Source organism: Hemiscyllium ocellatum, chromosome 24 (genome assembly GCF_020745735.1).
Source record: "Hemiscyllium ocellatum isolate sHemOce1 chromosome 24, sHemOce1.pat.X.cur, whole genome shotgun sequence".
Taxonomy (NCBI): Eukaryota; Metazoa; Chordata; class Chondrichthyes; order Orectolobiformes; family Hemiscylliidae; genus Hemiscyllium; species Hemiscyllium ocellatum.
The window spans coordinates 56,280,369-56,301,259 of NC_083424.1; the positions used below are offsets into that span (position 1 = coordinate 56,280,369).

At 41.9% G+C, this 20,891-nt stretch overlaps 1 protein-coding gene across 3 annotated transcripts in view; it reads left to right on the top strand.

Annotated features, from left to right (window-relative positions):
- Window positions 1–20,891, top strand: part of med15 (mediator complex subunit 15) — a 155,505-nt gene that overhangs the window by 26,613 nt on the left and 108,001 nt on the right. For 2 of the 3 annotated variants that reach the window (XM_060844094.1, XM_060844096.1), the window contains exons 5-7: window positions 8,467–8,661; window positions 13,086–13,258; window positions 19,777–19,992. In XM_060844094.1, the coding sequence (XP_060700077.1) occupies window positions 8,467–8,661; window positions 13,086–13,258; window positions 19,777–19,992 (584 nt within the window). The remainder of the gene's footprint in view (window positions 1–8,466; window positions 8,662–13,085; window positions 13,259–19,776; window positions 19,993–20,891) is intronic. The other variant, XM_060844095.1, reaches the window with a different exon arrangement.

A 20,891-nucleotide genomic window follows, 5' to 3' on the forward strand; every position in this document is an offset into this window, starting at 1 on the left:
GGAGTGCAGATAAATTACAGAATCAGCGGGGCGTTATTCAACCAGTGCTGCCTTCAAGCCAAAACCAAAGTCACCCCAACCACTGTCATTGAGCTGCAGTTTGCGATGATGTTTATGTATGTGTAGTCTCTGAGGACGTACTCCAGACGTTTGCACCTTTACAGAGGCATATGACAGCATGGGTCTCGCCCTGAACATCTGCAAGAAAAGGTCCTTCTTTAACCTGGCCTGGCATTGTGGAGCAAATCCCCAATCATCAAGGTCCATGGAGAGGCCTTTGAGAATGCTGATCACTTCCAGTATCTGTTGGCTGAAGTAGCTATTGATGAAGGGATCCAGCATTGCTTCCAGCGTGCAAACGCAGCCTTCAAATGCCTGTGGAAAAGGGTGTTCAAGATCAACATCTGATTCAACAGCAAGGTTATAATTTACAGGAGTGGTTGTAGCCCTTCTATATGGTTCTGGGAAGTGGACTGTCTAAAGCAGCCACCTAAAGGCACTGGGCGATACCACCTATGCTACCTGCACAAGATCCTGCAAATCCAGTGGGATGAAAAATGCACCAACACCAGTGTCCATGACTAGGCCACCTACCCCAGTATCAAGCCACTGCCCACCCTTGATCTGCTATATTTGACTGAACATGTCGTATGCATGACCGACATGACCCTCCCAGCAGGTGCTGTATTCCAGGCTTCGAAATGGCAGGTGAGCTGGGCAGAGGAAGCCCTTCAGGAATGTCCTCAAAGCCTCACAGGTGAAGTGTGGCATTCCCACTGACTCCTGGGAATCTCTGGCAAAAGACTGTCCAAAATGGAGGTGGAGCATCCGCGAAGGCATTGAACACCTTTAGACTTGTCATCGGGAAAAAATATATTTTGTGCTGATGGGGAGGGCTCCTCCATCAGGGAAACTCTTGTTGATGTTTGTTTAATTGTCCATTACCACTCTCAGCTGGCTGCTGCAATGGCAGGGTCCCTGGGTCACTCTGCTGACTTTTGTCTTCAGTCTTGGGTGCAGTGTTGCTAGCAAGACCAAAATTTGTTGCTTATCCCTAATTACACTTGAAAAGGTGGTGATGAGCCACCTCCTTAGACTGCTCCATTCCATGTAGTGTAGGTATCTTCAATGTATTGTTCAGAATGAGTGCATGATTTTGACCTAATGACTGTGAAGGAACTGTGCTTTTTAAAAATTCATTCCTGGATTGTGAACTTCCCTGGCTGGGCCAGTGTTTATTACCCATCCCTATTTGCACAGATGGCAGTTAAGAGTCATCCACATTCCTGGGTCTGGAATTACATGTAGAGCAGAGCAGGTAAGGTTGGCAGATTTCCAGATGCGCTTTTATGTATTTGGCTAGTTTTTATTGAACTTCTTTACTGAATTTGAAATTTGCTTAGGGTTCGAATCCTATCATGGCTGAAAGTTACCTGACCTGACCTATATGTCACTTCAGACCCACAGCAAAGTGACTGTCCATTCTCAATTGTTCAAAGAGTCAATAAATGCTGGACTAGCCAGTGATATCTACATCGCAGGAGTTAATTTTTTTTTAATTGTATCGATAAACCGGTTAAAGATAAGAAGGATAAAATCCTTGGTCTGCATGAATTGCTTCTACACATATCAAGCAAAAGTTAGGGAAGAGCGATCAGATCGTATTTGAATAAAGGAAAAATCCATTAGAAAAGGGAACACAGAGGAACCTTGATTATCCGAAGGACACGGACAGGGAGTATTTCATTTGGTTAATTGAATTCCAGACAATTGAATGCCAGATAACATTGTTTAGCCGAGCGTTGGGACCTTGTGATCTTGCCAGAAATCCAATCCTTAGAAAATCGAATACCAGATAATCGAGGTTCCTCTGTAATGCCAGAGAGCTACTGCTGTTCCTATTAGTAAGAGGAAATAGAACAGTTCCCTGATCTTATGGACCAATTCATTTAATATTAGTGATAGGAGCGATAATGGCACCTTTAATGATGTTTATAATAGCATCTAGAAACTAAAAATATAATGAAGAGTAGTCAGCATAATTTCAAATGGGAAGGTCATGTTTGAACTACCTTATTGCATTCTTTGAATAAACTGCTGAAAGAGCAAACTGGCATAATGCCAACCCACAACACACTTTTGGATTTTCAAATCACTTTTGGTAAGGTACCACGCAGAAGACTTGTTACTCAAGTCAGTTTGTGCAGAGTCAGAAGATGTGTCTCAGAATGAATAGCAAAATTTCTTCAAGAATGAAAGCAGAATATTGAGGTTAAAAGTAGTTATTCAACTGCAAAATGTGACAAGATTAGTGTTGCAACTATTATAATTCACTGTTGGCATAAATAACTTAAGACTCAGCAATTGGAAGTACCATTTCAATATTGTGAGCAAAATCAGTTTGATTTGTAGTCAGTACTGAGGAAAACTTCAAAATATCAAAGATGACATGAATGAATTTGCAGAGTGAATTGTTACTGTCAACTATGATGAGACATGCTGGTAGAAGAATATGGAGGTCCCAAATAAAAGGAACTTGAAATGGCATAGAGCACCAGGAAGATGCAGATACACAAATCACTGGACTTTATTAACAGGTTAGCAACGTAGATGACACCTTTGTCATCACAAAACGAAACAAGATACAAGAGACATTTAACATCATCAACAACACCCTCACAGGCATAAAGTTCACCAAGGAGGAAGAAACTGACAAGAAACTCGCAATCCTGGACGTCACAGTTGAAAAAAAGGACAATGGAGAACTGCAAACCTGCGTATACAGAAAACCGACAAACACTGACCAAATACTTAACTACACCAGTAACCACCCCAATACACACAAACGCAGCTGCATCAGAACAATATTCCAATGAGCCACCACACACTGCAACACAGATGAACTTTGGAAAACAGAGGAGACCACCTATACAACGTATTAAGAAGAACGGATACTCAAAAAATACAGTCCGCAGATTCCTCAAGAACAAACCATGACAAGCAGACCAAACACAGCCAGAAACCCTAACCACCTGACCATATATCAAAGAAGTTTCAGAAATTACAGCCAGACAACTAAGACCCCTTGGAATCTTAGTAGCACACAAACCCACCAACACTCTCAAACAAAAACTAACAAACTTAAAAGACCCAGTACAACCCATGGACAAAACCAACGTCATCTACAAAATTCCATGCAAAGACTGCCCCAAACACTACGTGGGACAAACATGAAGAGAGTTAGCCACCAGGATACACGAACACCAGCTAGCCACAAAAAGACACGACCCTCTCTCCCTCGTAGCCCTACACACGATGAAAGAAAACACCATTTTGACTGGGACAACACATCTATGTTGGGACAGGCAAAGCAAAGACATGCCAGAGAATTCCTAGAGGCCTGGCACTCCAACCACAACGCTATAAACAAACACATAGATCTAGATACCATCTATCAACCCCTCAGAAAACGAACAGGAAATGACATCACCACAAACCCCAGGAACCCCATCCGGGACAAACATATAAATAGAAAGCAGGAGGCAACAGCTTCACTTCACTTGGAGGTCACCACTGATGATGTTACCGAGCCAGGTAATGAAACGTCTGGATATCAAACCTACACCCTAAACCTCAACCTGAGCTACAAACCTTCACAAACCTTGCAAAACAGGTTAGCAATATAATAACACCATAAAGAAACAAACCATATAAATTGAGCAAAAAGATTAACAAATAGAGCTGTGTCAAGCTGATATTGAGTTTTGGTTAGAACACACCAGGAGTGTTGTACACATTTATTATGTCCATATTACAGAAAGGACACGGCTCAGCAGAAGTTATTAAAGTTTCAGAATTATAGGAAAGGGTCAAGAATCTAAGTTCAGGCATGGCAGATGAGGGGACAACTATGAGAAGGGGGGCAGTCAGCACAAACCTGAGGGTGTTGTACTTAAATACATACATACATAAATACCAAACAAGGTAATTGAACTTGTAATGCAGATTGAAATTGATGAATATGATATTGTGGGTATCATAGAGATGTGACTGCAAGGATATCAGGCTGGGAACTAAATACTTATGAATACACATCATATCAAAAGGTTGGGCAGGGGGTGGGATTGCCTTGTTAGTAAGAAATGGAATGAATTTAATGGTAGGAGATATAGAGTTGGAAGGCATAGAATCTGTATGGGTAGAGTTGAGAAATTGCAAAGGGAAAAAGAGACCCTGATGGGAGTTATATACAGAAGAACCTCGATTATCTGAAGGATACAGACAGGGAGTATTTCGTTTGGTTAATCGAATGCTGGATATCATAAGTGTAGCCAAGCATCGGGACCGTGCAATCTTGTTCAGATAATCCAAAATTTGGAGAATCGAATGCTGGATATTTGAGGTTCCTCTGCACTGCCCTTCTAGCAGTAATCGGAAAATGGGGAAGAAAATAAATCAGGAAATAGAAAAGGCATGCATGAAAGGCACTATTACAGTAATTATGGGGAACTTCAATATACAGGTGGACTAAGAAAATGAGGTTTACAGCAGATCTCAAGAAAAGGAATTTGTGAAATATCTTTGAGATGCTATAATATAAAGAGTGGTGGAGCCCACTAGGGCACAGGCAATTCTGGATTTGATGATTTGTAATGAAGCAGACTTGATTAGGGAGTTTAAGGTGAAGGAACCCATAGGGGTAGTGATAACATTCACCCTGCTATAAGAGAGGGAGAAGCTGGATCTAATATAAAGATATTATAATTGAGTAAAGATAATTACAAAGACATGAGGAAGGAGATGGCTAGAGTTTGATTGGAAGGGAATCTTAGCAGGGAAGACAGTGGACAGTAATGGCTGGAGTTTCTGGGGTTAATTCAGAAGGCACAGCAGAAATTCATCCGAAGGAATAAGGGGAGGATGAGGCAACCATAGCTGACAAGGGAAGTCAGGGACAGTATAGAAGCAAAAGAAAAAGCATAAAAAGTGCTGAATATTAGTGGGAAGCTAGAGGATTGGGGAGCCTTTGAAAAGCAGTTGATAAAACCTTTGATAACTAAAAAAAGCAATTGGGGAAGGGAGAAGATAAAATATGAGAGTAAGCTTGCTTGTGATGTCAAAGTAGATTGCAGGAGTTTTTTTGAGATATCTAAAAGGTTAGAGAAGGACAACAGTGAACTACTGGAAAATGAGGCTGGGAAAGTAATGGGAAAACAAAGAAATGGTGGAGAAACTGAATAGGTATTTGGGCATACAGTGGAAGACACCAGCAGCATAACAGAAGTTCAAGAGAATCAGGGGTACAGGGGAGTGTAGTGACCACCCCTAAGGAGAAGGTGTTGGGGGAAGCTGAAAGGTCTGAAGGCAGATAAATCACCCAGATCAGATTGTCTACACCCTGGAGTTCTTAAGGAGATAGTTATAGAGATTAAGGAGGTATTGGTGATGATCTATAAGAAATCACTGGACTCACAGAGGTCCAGAGGACTGGAAAATGGCTAACTTAACATCCTGTTTAAGAAGAGAGGGAGGTAGAAGATCGGAGACCATAGGCTAGTTAGGCTGATCTTTGTCATTGGTGAGATTTTAGAGTCCACTATTAAGGATGAGAGTGTAAAGTGCTTGGAAGTGCGTAGTAAAATAGGGCTTTGTCAAGGGCAGGTCATGTCTGACAAATCTTTAGAATTCTTAGAGGAGGTAACAAATAAGTTAGAGAAAGGAGAGCCAGTGGACATGATCCATTTCAGTTTCCAGAAGGCCTTTAACAAAATGCTCCACAGGATGCAGCTAAATAAGATAAGAGCCCATGGTGTTAGGGGCAAGGTACAGGGTTAAATGGAGGATTGACCGACTGACAGAAAGCAGACAGTAAGGATAATGGGGTGTTTTTCATGATGGCAGTCGGTGACAGACAGAGTTCTGCAGGGGTCATTGTTGGGACCAACACTATTTATTAGTGATCTGGATGAAGGAACTGAGAGCATTGTTTCTATGATTGCAGATAACACAAAGATAAGTGGAGGGATAGCTGGGAGTTGCATGAGGACATGGATAGCCTAGGAAAGTGGGCAAATAAATGGCAGGTGGAAAACAGTGTAGGAAGGTATAAGTTTATGCACTTTGATGGAAAGAATAGAGGTACAGACTATGTTCTAAGCAAGGAAAGGCTTCAGAAAACTGAAGCACAAAGCCTTAAGATTCCTAGTTTAGGATTTCGTTTTAGGTTAACATGCAGGTTCAGTTGGCAGCGTAGAAAGCAAATGCAGTGTCAACATTCATTTTGAGATGGCTGGAATGGAAAAGAAGAGATGCACTGCTGAGGCTGTATAAGGCTGTGGTCAGAAAATGTTTGGGATATTGTGAGCTGTTTTGGGCCCTGTATCTAAGGAAAGGTGTACTGGTGTGGAGGTTTACAAGAATGATCCTTGGGATGAAGGGCTTGTCATATGAGCAGCAATTGAGGACTTTGGATCTGTTCTTGATGGAGTTTAGAAGGATGAGGGGGTATCTCTTTGAAGGTTAGTGGCCTTGATAGAGTTGACATAGAGAAGTTGTTTCCACTGTTAGGAGAGACCAGAACCGAGGGCAGAGCCTCAGAGTAAGGCACAACCCTTCAGAACGGAGATGAGGAAGAATTTCTTAAGCCAGAGAATGATTATTCTGTGGAACTTATTGTTGCAGAGAGCTGTGGAGGCCAAGTTATTGACTGTAATTAAGACTGAGATAGATAGGTTCTTGATTGATAATACGAGCAAGGATTATGGGAGAAGGCAGGAAAATGGGGTTGAGAAACATATCAACCAAGATCAAATTGCAGAGCAGACTTGATAGGCTGACTGGCCTAATTCTGCTTTGATATCTTATGGTCTTACAGTTATAAAGGCACTGGAAAAAGGTTGAATAAGATTTGTTTTTTACACAAAGACTGGTAGGTGCATGAAATACACTTCCAGCAATGGTAGTGGAGTCAGAGACATTAGGGACATTTTTAAAGATTGCTGGGCAAGCACATGGATAGCAGTAAATTGCGGGGTGTAGGGGTGAGATTGATCTTAGATAAAGATAAATGCTCAGCACAATATAGTGGGCCAAAGGGCCTGTCTTGTGCTGTAATGTTCTATGTTTATAAAGATGATATGAGGGCTTAGTTGTAGTTTACGGGCATGGCTGAGGGGATTGTACCTCATTCTCTCTAGTAGTCTGAGGATCAACTGAATAGAGATCTTTAAAATTATGAGGGATAAGATAGATGTAAAGAAGAATTTTCCATTTGTGGGGAAATCAATATCCAATTTGTATTCAAAGAATGATGAGACAGTAGAACTTTCTATTTACAAGCCATAATTAAGGTGAATAGCATTGATGAATTTAAGAGGTAGCATAATTATTTCATCCTGGGAGAAGGAGATATTTTAATCAGGTTTAATGAAGAATGGGAGGAGGTTTGTCTGGAGCTTGACACAAACCAAATAAACAACTGCGGATGCTGAAAACCTGAAAGAAAATCAGAAATTGCTGGGAAAACTCAGCAGGTCTGGCAGCATCTGGGCAGCGAAAGCAGAGTTAATATTTTGAGTCCAAAGACACCTGTTAAGATCATGCCCACGATCCTTTTGAAGAAGCGTCACTGGATCAAAACACTAACTCTGCTTCTCTCCACAGCTGTAGATCTACTGATTTTCTCTAGCAGTTTCTGTTTTTGTATGGAGCTTGTGCTGTCATAGAATAATCAGGCTTAATTGTGCTTAAATTTTTGTGCTGTAAATTTAACATAAAAGCAAGAAGCTATTTCCCAGAGTGGGGGACTCAATCACTAGAGGTCATGGGTTCAAGGTGAGAGGAGAAAAGTTTCAGGGAGATGTGCGTGAAAAGTTCTTTATGCAGAGGGTGGTGGGTGGCTGGAGCGCATTGTTAGTAGAGGGGTAGAGGCGGGCATGATGGCTTCATTTAAGATGTATCTAGACAGATGTATGAAGGGGCAGGGCGCAGAGGGATACAGATCCTTGGAAAATACGTGACAGGCTTAAATAGAGGATCTGAATCGGCGCAGGCTTGGAAAGCTGAAGGGCCTGTTCCTGTGCTGTAATTTTCTTTGTTCATGGGTGGATAGAGTGAAAATGTTGGAACATGTCGTAAAAATAATTGGCAAAAGAGCTAAAGAGGATATGAAGAAATAATTTTTGCAGAACGAGTTTGATTAGAAATTATCTTGTAAACAGATTCAGTAGTAACTTTTGAAAGGAAATTGTGTAATTCTTGATGGAAAAACTTTGCAGGATTGTTGTTGAAGAACAGGGATTGGGGCTCTTTGGGCAGCTCTTTCAAAGAAATGGCGCTGGCACAGTGGGGCCAAATGGCTGCTTTCTGTGCACTGTGATTCTTTGATTTACCTGATCTTTATTTGGGCATCTGCTTTTCATTAAAGAATTTAACAGAAGTTTTTTTTTCTGTTTCCCTCCCTCCTAGATCCAATGAACGCTTTGCAGAACTTGCAAGGTGGCCCTACGGGGAGCTCGAGTGGGATGATGGCCACTCGTACCCCCGGAGTGGCAGGTCTGGGACAGTTGAATCAGTCAATGTCACATCCTGGACAGCCTCAGCCGGGTACGTCTGGAATGGTGCCTCACATGCCTGGCTTCCCGCCAAGCACGCAGCAGCAGTGTGAGTAGGATACAGAAGTTGCAAAGTCCTGAAGTAGGCTGCACCTGTTTTATGGCAGTCACTGTCTCAATGTCTTTTTTGGGTGCTTTCTTGCTAGACTATGCCGCTTGGCTTGAGTATTCCCTGTACATGATACTCCAGTTCCTTACACAGTTGCTTGGTGGCTATGTCTGGTTCTTGTCTTAGGGGGGAATGGGGAAATGGGAGGTGGAGAAGGATAGGCTGTGGTGTGGAGAATGTAACTTTGAAGGTGTCTGTTTCTCGGCTAGGAACACAATAGTCGACTCAATAGGAAGGCTTGTAGAATAGTGTCTATGTTATATGGTTACTAAAATATACAGTTCCCTCTTTGGGCCTTTCATTACCCTGAAGGGAGAGGAATCAAGTCCCCTGACTCCATGAGACATCCTAACTAGTGTTACCAAGATATTGAAATTGCTTTGCTTTTATTGTTATTCAGGCCAAAAAGGACTCCCACCAAACTTCATCAATAAATGTAAAACTTATTTGTTATGAATAAACTGGGTCTTTAACAAGTGAGAACATGGATTATTAGCTGCAACAAAATGCCACTGCAAATAACCATATATAGCTTCCTACTGTTGTACTATCTAAACCTCCAATAATCAGCTCTTTCTGCCTCTCTCCCACCTCTACCCCATTTTCAGTTATAGATTTTTGGCTACACTACATTAAACATATTGACCCTTTATGTTACCTCATTAAAAAAACTCAAATCATCCTAGCTTAATACAATTTGTCTTTATCAGATCCATTTTTTCTATAATTAATCCATCCTTTTCCAAGTAACTGTTATTTTGTCTCAGGTTATTATTCCTAAAAGCTTTCCCACTACTGAAATTAAATTGACTGGTCTGTTATTTGTGCCTACATCATTCTTGAACAAGGATGTAACGTTTGTAATTCTCCAGCTATCTGGTACCAACCCTGCATCTCAGAAGAATTATGACAGGTAATTCCACAAATTTCACTCTTGCTTTACTCAGAATTTTGGGATGCATCCCATTTGGTCCCAGAAGCTTGCCAGTTTAAATATAATCTTTCAATGTTTTCATTTCCCATAAAAGATTTCTGGGCTCTCTGATATTAGTCTGTCCTGACCAGTTTTGTACCTCATGCTTTATTTTTGCATCTCGTATATTTTCTTATTTTCCATCTGAACTTTTTATATTCAGCCTGGTTCTCACTTACAATATCAACCTCAATCTGTCACAGTCGCTCTTTTTCTACTTCTCTGTCATAATTTTCTTGCAGGTAGCTCTGGATTTGGCTGCCCTAGCAATCACCCTCATGAGCCTCCTGGCCTGAGCTTCTACCTTGACTGTACCTGAATCTTCTCTTTTTAGGCAGGCTGGGTCATACCATTCTGGTCTTTAGGCTATACCCCATCTGTATTGGGTTAATTAAAGTCCCCCTTTATAATTATAGTATTTGCACCTTTGTGTAATTTCTCTGCAAATATAATGCCGTATATCATTTCCAGTTATTAGTTGCCTGTAGAATTCTCCCAGTAGTGTATTGACACCTCTATTGTATGTCATGTCTTGTCACTTGACCCCTTTCACAAGGATAATCATATTCTCCTTAATCATTGCGAGTGTCCTTCTTTTCCTTTCTTGCCCTGCATTTCCTGAATACCTTGAGACAGTTATTGTGATCACTTCCTTTTCAGACTGTTCACCCATTGGTGTTGAGATTTCTTGTGGTCTCCATTCACTTACAAATAGATGTTTACTAGATCATTTCTTGTTTGTGTGTAAGCAAAGCATTGTGCGTTTTTCTGGCACAAAAATAAAATGGGAAACGTGGCCCAAACACAGAATTTAAAGATGATATAAGATCCAAGGAAGGGGGATACAAAATAGGCAAATAACAGCAGACCTGAGGTTTGGAAGCAACTTAGATTTCAACAAAGGAGTGCAAAGGGATTCATTTGGGGAGGTGAAGGTGGAAGGCATTGGGAGAGTACAATACAAGAGTAAACTTGCAGGAAACATACAAACTGATTGTAAAAGCTTCTCTTACTATGCAAGGTGAAAAAGATTAAGACAAATGTAAATCCTTTACATTCAGTAACAGGACAAGTTTAATTGGGAACAAAAAGAATGGCAGATCAACTAAATACAAATTTTTGTTCTGTCTTGACAAATACGAGACCAAAAATGTTGAAGCACGCAGGGCCTGATGAAAGGGAGGAACTGAAGGAAATCAATATTACTAGAGGAATGGGGTTGGAGAAATTGATGGTATTGAAGACTGAGAAATCCCCAGGGCCTGTTAGTTTACTTCCCAGAATATTTAAGGAAGTGATCCTAGAAATGTTGCATGCATTGGTGGTCATCTGAGAATTTTTTAGACTCTGGAGCAGTCTTGGAGGGTAGCTCATGTACCCCACCATTTAAAAAGGAAGTAGAGAGAAAATGAAATTATTGGTTGATTAACCTGACAGCGTGAGTGGGGAAATGGCAGAGTCTGTTAGAAGAACTTGAGAGCAGAGCACTTGGAAAACAACACCAGAATTAGAAAGAGTGGGAGTGAGTTTACGTGGACTTTCCATATGCTTTCAATAAGGTCCCACATAAGAGATGAGCATGCAAAACAGAAGTGCATGGGTTAGTGTCCTGACATGGGTGGAAAACTTGTTAGCAAACAGGAAACAAATAGTAGGAATAAATGGGTATTTTTCCAAGTAACAGGCAGTGCCTTGTGGGGTACCATGATGATCAATACTTGGACTCCAGCTATTCATAATATAAATGATTTAGAAGAAGGAACTAAATAGAATATATTCAAGTTGCAGATGACACAAAGCTGAGTGGAAGAGTGAGCTGGGAGGAGGATTCAGAAATGCTTCATTGTGGTTAGGATGAGCTCAGTGAGTGCAAACGTATCGCAGATGACATCTAAGGTGAATAAATGTGAGGTTGTCCACCTTGGTGGCAAAAACAAGAAGGCAGATCATTATCTGATTGGTGATAGATTGGGAAAGGGGAGGTGCAATGAGACCTGGGTATTCTTGTACACCAGTCAGGAAGACAAATGGTATGTTGGCCTTCATAGCGAGAGGATTTAAATACAAAAACGGGAATATCTTGTTGCAATTGTACAGGACTTTGGTGAGACCACACCTGGAGTATTATGTGCAGTTTGGTCATCTTATCTGAGGAAGATTGTTCTGGCTCTGGAAGGAGTGCAGTGAAGGTTTACCAGACTGACTCCTGGGATGGCAGGACTGACATATGAAGAGATGCTCAATTGGCTAGGAAGTTGGCTTGTAATGAAGTTTGGAAGAATTAGAGAAGATCTCAGAGAAACAGATAAAATTCTAACAGGACGAGACAAGTTAAACACAGGAAGGATGTCCCAAATGACAGGGCAGTCCATAACTAAGAATTAAGGATAAGGGGTAGGCCATTTAGGACTGAGATGAGAAATGTCTTCATTCAGAGTGTGGTGAGACACATGGGGGCTACTTAGCTTCAAGCTTATAATGTTTATATTATGCAGAGACATTCCCTTCATTACACTGGAAGGACTAAACAAGTAGGAGTTTGTTACTTGACTATTGCTCTGCCATTCAGTATGCTCACTGTTCACCTCTGATCTCAACTCCACATTGCCACCCAACTCCCATATCCTTTGATTCCCTTAAATTCCAGAAATTTATCAGTCTCTCGTCAGAACATGCTCATCCATTGGGCATCCACAGCCCTCTGCAGTAGAGAATTTGAAGATTCACAACCTTCTCAGGAAAAATATTTATTTTCATTATAGTCCTAAATGGCTGATTATTTACCCTCGGACTAGTTTTGATGTCTCCTTCCAGACTCTATCATTGTTGATATATTGGATACCACAGTGGTGCTGAAGAAGATTCAGCACAAGGGAGATGGATTTTTGGTATAATGTGGGTAACAGGCAAGCTTTGATTGCTCATTAGAGTTCCCTTGGCTTAATCATAGTTATTTTTACTGAGTGACTGGTGAAGCACTCAAATCTGTCACACTTTTGAACTGGAGTCATAGGTACAAAAAACAGTTTAGCACAGTTTGCAATTTTCAGTGCCTGTTACATTTATGCCACCTAATATTGTCCAGTATGTACCTCACTGTGTTTAGTGGAATGAACACAGGTCACTCTTTTATGTGAATGACCAACTTTACACCTTTGAGATTGTTAAATACCGAATTTGTATAAAGTCAGTTCAATATACAATACTCACGTCCAGTACATGGAATTTTCATGAGCCACCGGAATGCTGTGCCTTGTTAGATTCCATCCCCATAACCTCTTGTGTAAGATACACTTTGCTTCAGTGAAGGACCAGTTGGATCCAGGGCGAAGCTCACACTGAGTGAGGGGGTTAAAGTTAACAGTGCGCTTTTATTAATCCAATCCTGCAGCCCAATTACAGATGCAGCAGATTGCCCAGCAGCAGCAGCAGCAGCAACAGCAACAGCAGCAACAGTTTCAGGCCCAACAAGTCGTGCAGCAGCAACAGCAACAGCAACAACAATTCCAGGCACAGCAGCAGCAGATGATGAAACTTCAGATGCAGCAGCAGCAACAGCAACAGGTAACAGGACTGGCTTATACCTGAATTGAATCCTGAATGCAAGTTGTAAACTGCTTTATCACCTGCTGTCTTCAAACAGTTTCTCTCCTCTCCCCTCCTGTTCCAAAGTTACTGAGACTATGATTTGCAGCAGGCTATTTGATCATGTGAATCACTGTAGCCCAACTTATTGACTGAGTACGTGCATTTATCACCAAGTAAACTAAATACTGGGAGCAGCCAATCTGCCTGGCTTCTCAAACTCCCTGACCCCACAACACCGATTGCATCCCTAGAATCCCTACTACCACCTCAAACAGTTAACTTAACACGCCCCAGCATATAAGCTATCATCTTATGAGCTGTATTGATCATCTCGCAGTAACTCATCAGGGGAACTGCCAGTCTTTCCGCTAAAGCAGTGGGCTTTGTATTGGGCAGGAGCCCACACTGATTTGGTGAGATCTTGCCATCCTCTCATTTTTTTAGAGAAATCCTGCTTCACTCACTTGATTAAAGTTGGGATTAGTAGCTGTGGTTAACAAGAGAATCCTTTAGTTGTTTTAAATCTTAATGCTCCCCATTAGGATACTCATTGCAAAGTTACTATATTATCAAGAGCATTTCCAAAAATAATTTATTAGAAAAGCAAAGTTAATGAAGATGCTGGAAATCTGTTTTGAAAACTGAGCATGTTTGAAATATGTGGAGTCATAGAGATGGACAGCACGGAAACAGACCTGTCAGTCCAACTTGTCCATACTGACCAGATGTCCCAACTTAATCTAGTCCAATTTGCCAGCACTTTGCCCATATCCTTCTAAACTCTTCCTATTCATATACCCATCCTTTTAAATGTTGTAATTGTACCAGCCTCCACCACTTCTTCTGGCAGCTCATTCCATACACTCATTACCCTGTGAATGAAAAACTGCACCTTTAGGTCTCTACATTATCTTTCCCCAGAGAACAGCCAGGGAATTCCTAGAGGCATGGCACTCATCCACAGATTCTATCAACAAACATATCGACCTGGACCCAATATACTAGCCACTGCAGTGGACGGTTGGAACTGACAACCGGAAGCGGCAGAGACAAAACCACTATAAATGCTGGAGGAAACATCACAGAAGCGCTTCACAGGAGGCTCCCAAGCACTGAGGATGTCACCTAGACAGGGGAACGAAACATCTGCAACACAAATTCCCAGCTCGGCGAACAGAACCACAACATTATCTTTCCCCTCTCCCCCTAAACATATGCCCTCTAGTTCTAAACTCCCCAATCCTATGGAAAATACTTTGTTTATTTTTCCTATCCATGCCCCATATGATTTTATAAACCTCTATAAGGTCACCTCTCAACCTCAATGCTCCAGGGAAAACAGCCCCACCCTATTCAGCCTCTCCCTATAGCTCAAATCCTCCTACCCTGGCACCATCCTTGTAAATCTTTTCTGAACCCTTTCAAGTTTCACAACATCCTTCTGATAGGAAGGAGACCAGAATTGCACACAGTAGGCCAAAAGTGGCCTAACCTACGACCTGCCCAGCCTCAACATGACCTCCCAACTACTGTACTCAGTACTCTGACCAATAAAGGAAAGCATACCAAACGCCGCCTTCACTATCCTATCTACCTGCGACTCTACTTTCAAGGAGCTATGAACCTGCACTCCAAGGGTGTGTCTGTTCACCAACACTCCCTAGGACCTTACCATTAAGTGTATAAGTCCTGCTAAGATTTGCTTTCCTAACATGCAGCATCTCTCATTTATTTAAATTAAACTCCATCTACCAGCTCCTCAGCCCATTGGTCCATTTGATCAAGATTCCATTGTCCACTACACCTACAATTTTGATGTCATCTGCAATTACTAATTATAACTGCTATGTTCACATCCAAATCATTTATATAAATGAGGAAAAGTATTGGGCCCAGCACCGATCCTTGTGGCACTCCACTGGTCACAGGCCTCCAGTCTGAAAAACAGCCCTCCACCCACCACCCTCTGTTTTCTACCTTTGAGCCAGTTCTGTATCCAAATGGTTAGTTATCCCTGTGTTCCATGAGATCCAATCTTGATCACTAGTCTCCTGTGGGGAACCTTGTTGAACGCCTTACTGAAGTCCATATTTATCACGTCCATCACTCTGCCGTCATCAATCATCTTTGTTATTTCTTCAAAAAGCTCAATTAAGTTTGTGAGACATGATTTCCCACACACAAAGCTATGCTGACTATACTAATCAGTCCTTGCCTTTCCAAATACATGTACATCCTGTCCCTCAGGATTCCCTCCAACAACTTGCCCACAACTGACGTCAGTCTCACTGGTCTATAGTTCCCTAGCTTGTCCTTACCACTTTTTGTAAACAGTGGCACCACGTTAGCCAACCTCCAGTTTTCCAGCACCTCACCTGTGACTATCGATACAAACATCTCAGCAAGAGGCCTAGCACTCACTTTCCTAACTTTCCACAGAGTTCTAGGGTACATCTGATCAAGTCCTGGGGATTTATCCACTTTTATGTGTTTTAAGACATTCAGCACTTCCTCCTCTGTAATATGGACATTTCTCAAGATGTCACCATCCATTTCCCTCCATTCTATATCTTCCACGTCCTTCTCCACAGTAAACACTGATACAGATTACTCATTTAGTATCTGCCCCATCTCCTGCAGCTCCACACAAAGGTCACCTTGCTTATCTTTTAGGGGTCCTATTCTCTTCCTAGTTACCTTTTTGTCCTTAATATATTTGTAAAAACCCTTTGGATTCTCGTTAACTCTATTTGCCAGAGCTATTTCATGTCTCCTTTTTACCCTCCTGATTTCCCTCTTAAGTATATTCCTACTGCCTTTATACTGTTCGAAAGATTCACTTGTCTATCTTGTCTATACCTGACATATTAGATTAGATTCCCTACAGTGTGGAAACAGGCCCTTCGGCCCAACAACTTCACACCGACCCTCCGAAGAGTAACCCACCCAGACCCATTTTAATCTGACTAATGCACCTAACACTATGGGCAATTTAACATGGCCAATTCACCTGAACTGCCCATCTTTGGACTGTGGGAGGAAACCGGAGCACCCGGAGGAAACCCACGCAGACACGGGAGACACAGGCAGTCACCTAAGGCTGGAATCAAACCTGGTACCCTGGTGCTGCGAGGCAGCAGTGCTAACCACTGCGCCACTGTGCCGCCCCTTCTTTTTCTTAACTAAACCCTCAATTTCTCTAGTCATCCAGCATTCCCGAGACCTAAGTCTTTCCTTTCACCCTAACAGGAGTATACTGTCTCTGGACTCTAATTATCTCATTTCTGAAGGCTTCCCATTTTCCAGCCGTCCCTCTACCTGCGAACATCTGGCCCAATCAGCTTTTAAAAGTTCTTGCCTAATACCGTCAAAATTAGCCTTCCTCCAATTTAGAACTTCAATTTTTAGATCTGGTCCATCCTTTTCCATCACGGTTTAAAACTAATAGAATTAGCTGGCCCCAAAGTGCTCCCCCACTGACACCTCAATCACCTGTCCTACCGTATTTCCCAAGAGTTTGTCAAGTTTTGCATCTTCTGTAGTAGGTACATCTATATACTGAATCAGAAAATTTTCTTGTACACAGTTAACAAATTCCTCTCCATGTAAACCCTTAACACTATGGCAGTTCCAGTCTATGTTTGGAATGTTAAAATCCCCACCCTATTATTCTTACAGATAACTGAAATCTCCTTACAAATTTGTTTCTCACTTTCCCACTGATTATTAGAGGGTCTATAATGTAATCCCAATAATGCGATCATCCCTTTCTTATTTCTTAGTTCAACCCAAATAACTTCACTAGGTGTATTTCCGGGAATATCCTCCCTCAGTACAGCTGTCATGCTATCCCTTATCAAAAACACCACTCCCACCTCCTGTCTTGCCTCCCTTTCTATCCTTCCTGGAGCATTTGTATCCTGTAACATTAAACTGCCAGTCCTGACTATCCCTGAGCCAAGTTTCTGCAATTCCTAGGATGTCCCTGTACTTTTTTCCTCAACATGCCCCGAATTCATCTCACTTCCCTGTTAGACCTCTTGCATTGAAATAAATGCAGTTTAACTTATCAATCTTGTCTTGTTCTTTGCTTTGTCTCTGCCTTCTGTGACTGTTTGACTCGCTTCTGTTCTCAACTGTACCAGTCTCAAATTGATCTTTCCTCACTCCCTCCCTGGGTCCCATCCTCCCGAGCAGCTCTAGTGAATCTCCCTGGCAGTATATTAGTCCCCTTCCAATTCGGGTGCAATCCATCCTTCTAGTACAGGTCACTTTTACACCAGATGAGATTCGAGTGACCCAAAAATGCAAATCCTCCTCCCATATACCAGTCCTCAGCCACTCATTCATCTGCTCTATCCTCCTATATCTACCCTCACTAGCTCGTAGCATCAGGAGTAATCCAGATATTACTACTCTCGAGGACCTCCTTTTTAAATTCCTGCCTGACCTTCTATATTGTCTCTTTAGAATCTCATCCTATTCCCTTCTTATATAATTGGTTTCAATATATACAATAATCTTCTGCTGGTCCCTCTCCCCTCTGCAAACATTCTGCACCATCTCTGAGATATCTTTGATTCTGGCACCCAGGAGGCAACTTACCATTCTGATATTTCACTGCTGGCCGCAGAAACGTCTGTTTCTGACTAGAGAGTCCCCTAACACAGTTGATTGCTTGGAACCCGACATACCGTCGTTGCATAAGAGCCAGTCTCAGTATCAGAAACTTGGCTATTCATGCTATATTCCCTTAAGAATCCATCACCCACTACATTTTCCAAAATAGCGTACTTGTTTGAAATGGGGATAGCCACAAAAGACTCCTGCACTGCCTGCCTAGCTCTCCTCCCTTTCCCGGAGTTAACCCTATGTGACTGTATCTGCAGCTTTTCTCCCTTCCTATAATTGCCATCCATCACTCCCCCCTTGCTCTTGTAAATTCCTCACTGCCTGTAACCTGTCCCTCCAATAGTTAGGAGGATTCACAACCAACAACATTTATTGCAGATATAATCCTCAGTAACAAGTAAACGCTCTCAAAACTCCCACATCTGACAAGAAGAGCATGTCCTTCTACGAAAGGCCATTTTGCTCCTTCCAATCTGCAGACCCAGAAAGTAGCATTGTGTCATTGCTCTACAAAACACTGCTCCAAAACAGGCTAACTTGATATTTATGGCTTATATTTTTAAAATTTAATCAAGAGACACATCTTAATAAACATATAATCAAGAAAGATCCCACTCTATTCACTATTGTAGAGTTACAGCAAGGCTACACTTCAAATTATACACTTACCTGTTTCTATGTGTGACCTCTCCGAAACACGTTCCTCCAAGATCAGTTGTGAATTTCGCTGTTTACATTTTCCTAGATGCATTGCAATGTCCAGCGACACATGAATTCAAACAGCAAAGGCAGTAACTATGCAGATTCACTGCTGTGTCACTTAGTGTCTTTCTCTCGCCCTCCTCTGACCATGGGCTGCCTGTTGTCTGTCCTACTCCCTTTTAAAAGTGCCATCGTTTTAATTTTTTTTCTCCAAAAGTTCCAAAAAAAATGCAAAGGTGTATAAAACAGTAATTGCTACTCCTAGAATTCAAGGAAATCACCTCCAACACCTAAAGTACCTCAAAAAAGGAGCAGCTATTGCAGCCACAAACTTTTTCCATCCTCCATCTTGGATACATAGAACATTGACTTCAATTTGCGACTTGAGGAAAATTTGCTATTTGAAAAATTTCTGCAGAGAGAAGCAAACTAATTATCTTTCATCAGAACTAGAAGAGTTTGAAGGAAGAAAAGAGGCAGAAAAGCTGGAGAGAATGAGGAAGGAACTCTGATAGGGGGAAAAATAAGGCAGATTAAATGACAGATGGGGTGACGGTGCAAGACCAAAGGAGAGAATAACACAACAAGTCTGTAATAATAATGGGACACAGTACCAGTGGGGACAGGTCTGTCACACACTGGGATACAGTCCTGGTGGGACAGGTCTATCACACCACTCTGGTACAGTTCTGGTGGGGACAGGTCACATCACTGGGTTACGTACTGGTGGGAAAAAATAAAGACTCCAGATGCTGGAGTCAGAGTTGAAAAGTGTGGCGCTGGAAAAGCACAGCAGTTCAGGCAGCATCCAAGGAACAGGAGAGTTGACACACTTCAAGCATGAGCCCTTTATCGGAATGGTGGGGACAAGTTTGTCGCACCCTGGGATATAGTACTGGTTAGGGCATGTCTGTTTCTGTATAACACGTGTCCAGTACTGGTGGCGATGAATCTGTCATTATGTAAAATTGGATAATGGTGCTGGTGGTAAAAAAGATAGGTCTGTCACTTGTAACACTGGGGCACAGTTATGGATGCAACTCTGAAGTGTGGTGCTGATGGATGCATGCAGATCTGTCACTTATGTAATAATGCATTAAGTTGACTTTTCTGAGCTTGTATAATAGCTTAATGATATTTTCATTCTCATTCTGTCACAGAGGTTGATTCAACAGCAACTGCAACAGCAGCAACAACAACAGATCCAACTCCAGCAGCTTCAACAGTTGCAGTCTCAAACACCATCTCAGCTAGTGCCTCAGTCCCAGTCTCAGCCCATGGTTACTCAGGTGCCGGGCCAGATGTCAGGCCAGGTTTCCATGTCTTCATCCTTAACACAGCAGCAGCCACCAATGAAGCTTCAACCTCTGCACCAGGTATATAGCCTGTCACTGCTAAGCAACTGTCATGTTATGAACATTTCCTCAGCTAGGTGGACCTTCACTGTATGTTGGATAATTTCTTCACATTAGAATTTAAAACAATGGAGTGAAGTTAGTTTAGAACATTACAGCGCAGTACAGGCTCTTTAGCCCTCAATGTTGCTCTGACCTGACGAACCAATCTGAAGCCCATCTAACCTACACTATTCCATTCTTGTCTATATGCCTATCCAATGACCATTTAAATGCCCTTAAAGTTAGCGAGTCTACTATTGTTGCAGGCAGTGCCCCTACTACTCTGAGTAAAGAAACTACCTCTGACATCTGAACTATATCTATCACCCCTCAATTTAACACTATATTCCCTCAAGCCAGCTATTACCACCATGTTACTCCCACTCCTATCCAGAATTACCTTTGCTATCCTTTCCTCTACATCTCTGGAACTATTTGGAGGCCTTTAGAAAACTCCCAAGGTGACTTCTTTCCTGTTTCTAACCTCAGCCCATACAACCTCAGTAGAGAAGTCCTCAAATGTCCTTTCTGCAACCGGAATATTGTCCTTGACTAACAGTGCCACACTTCTTCCTCTTTTACCATTTTCTTTGTTCTTACTGAAACATCTAAATCTCAGAACCTGCAATAACCATTACTGTCCCTGCTCTATCCATGTCTCTGAAATGGCCACAGCATCGAAATCCCAAATATCAACCCATTCTGCAAGTTCACCCACCTTATTCCAGATGCTCCTGGCATTGAAGTTGACACGCTTCAAACCCGCAGCCTGCCTGGCGATGCATTCTTGCAATCTTGAAACCTTAGTTCTGACTTCACTGCTCTTATCCTCCTGTATACTTTAACTATAATTTCGGTTCCCATCCCCCTGCTGAATT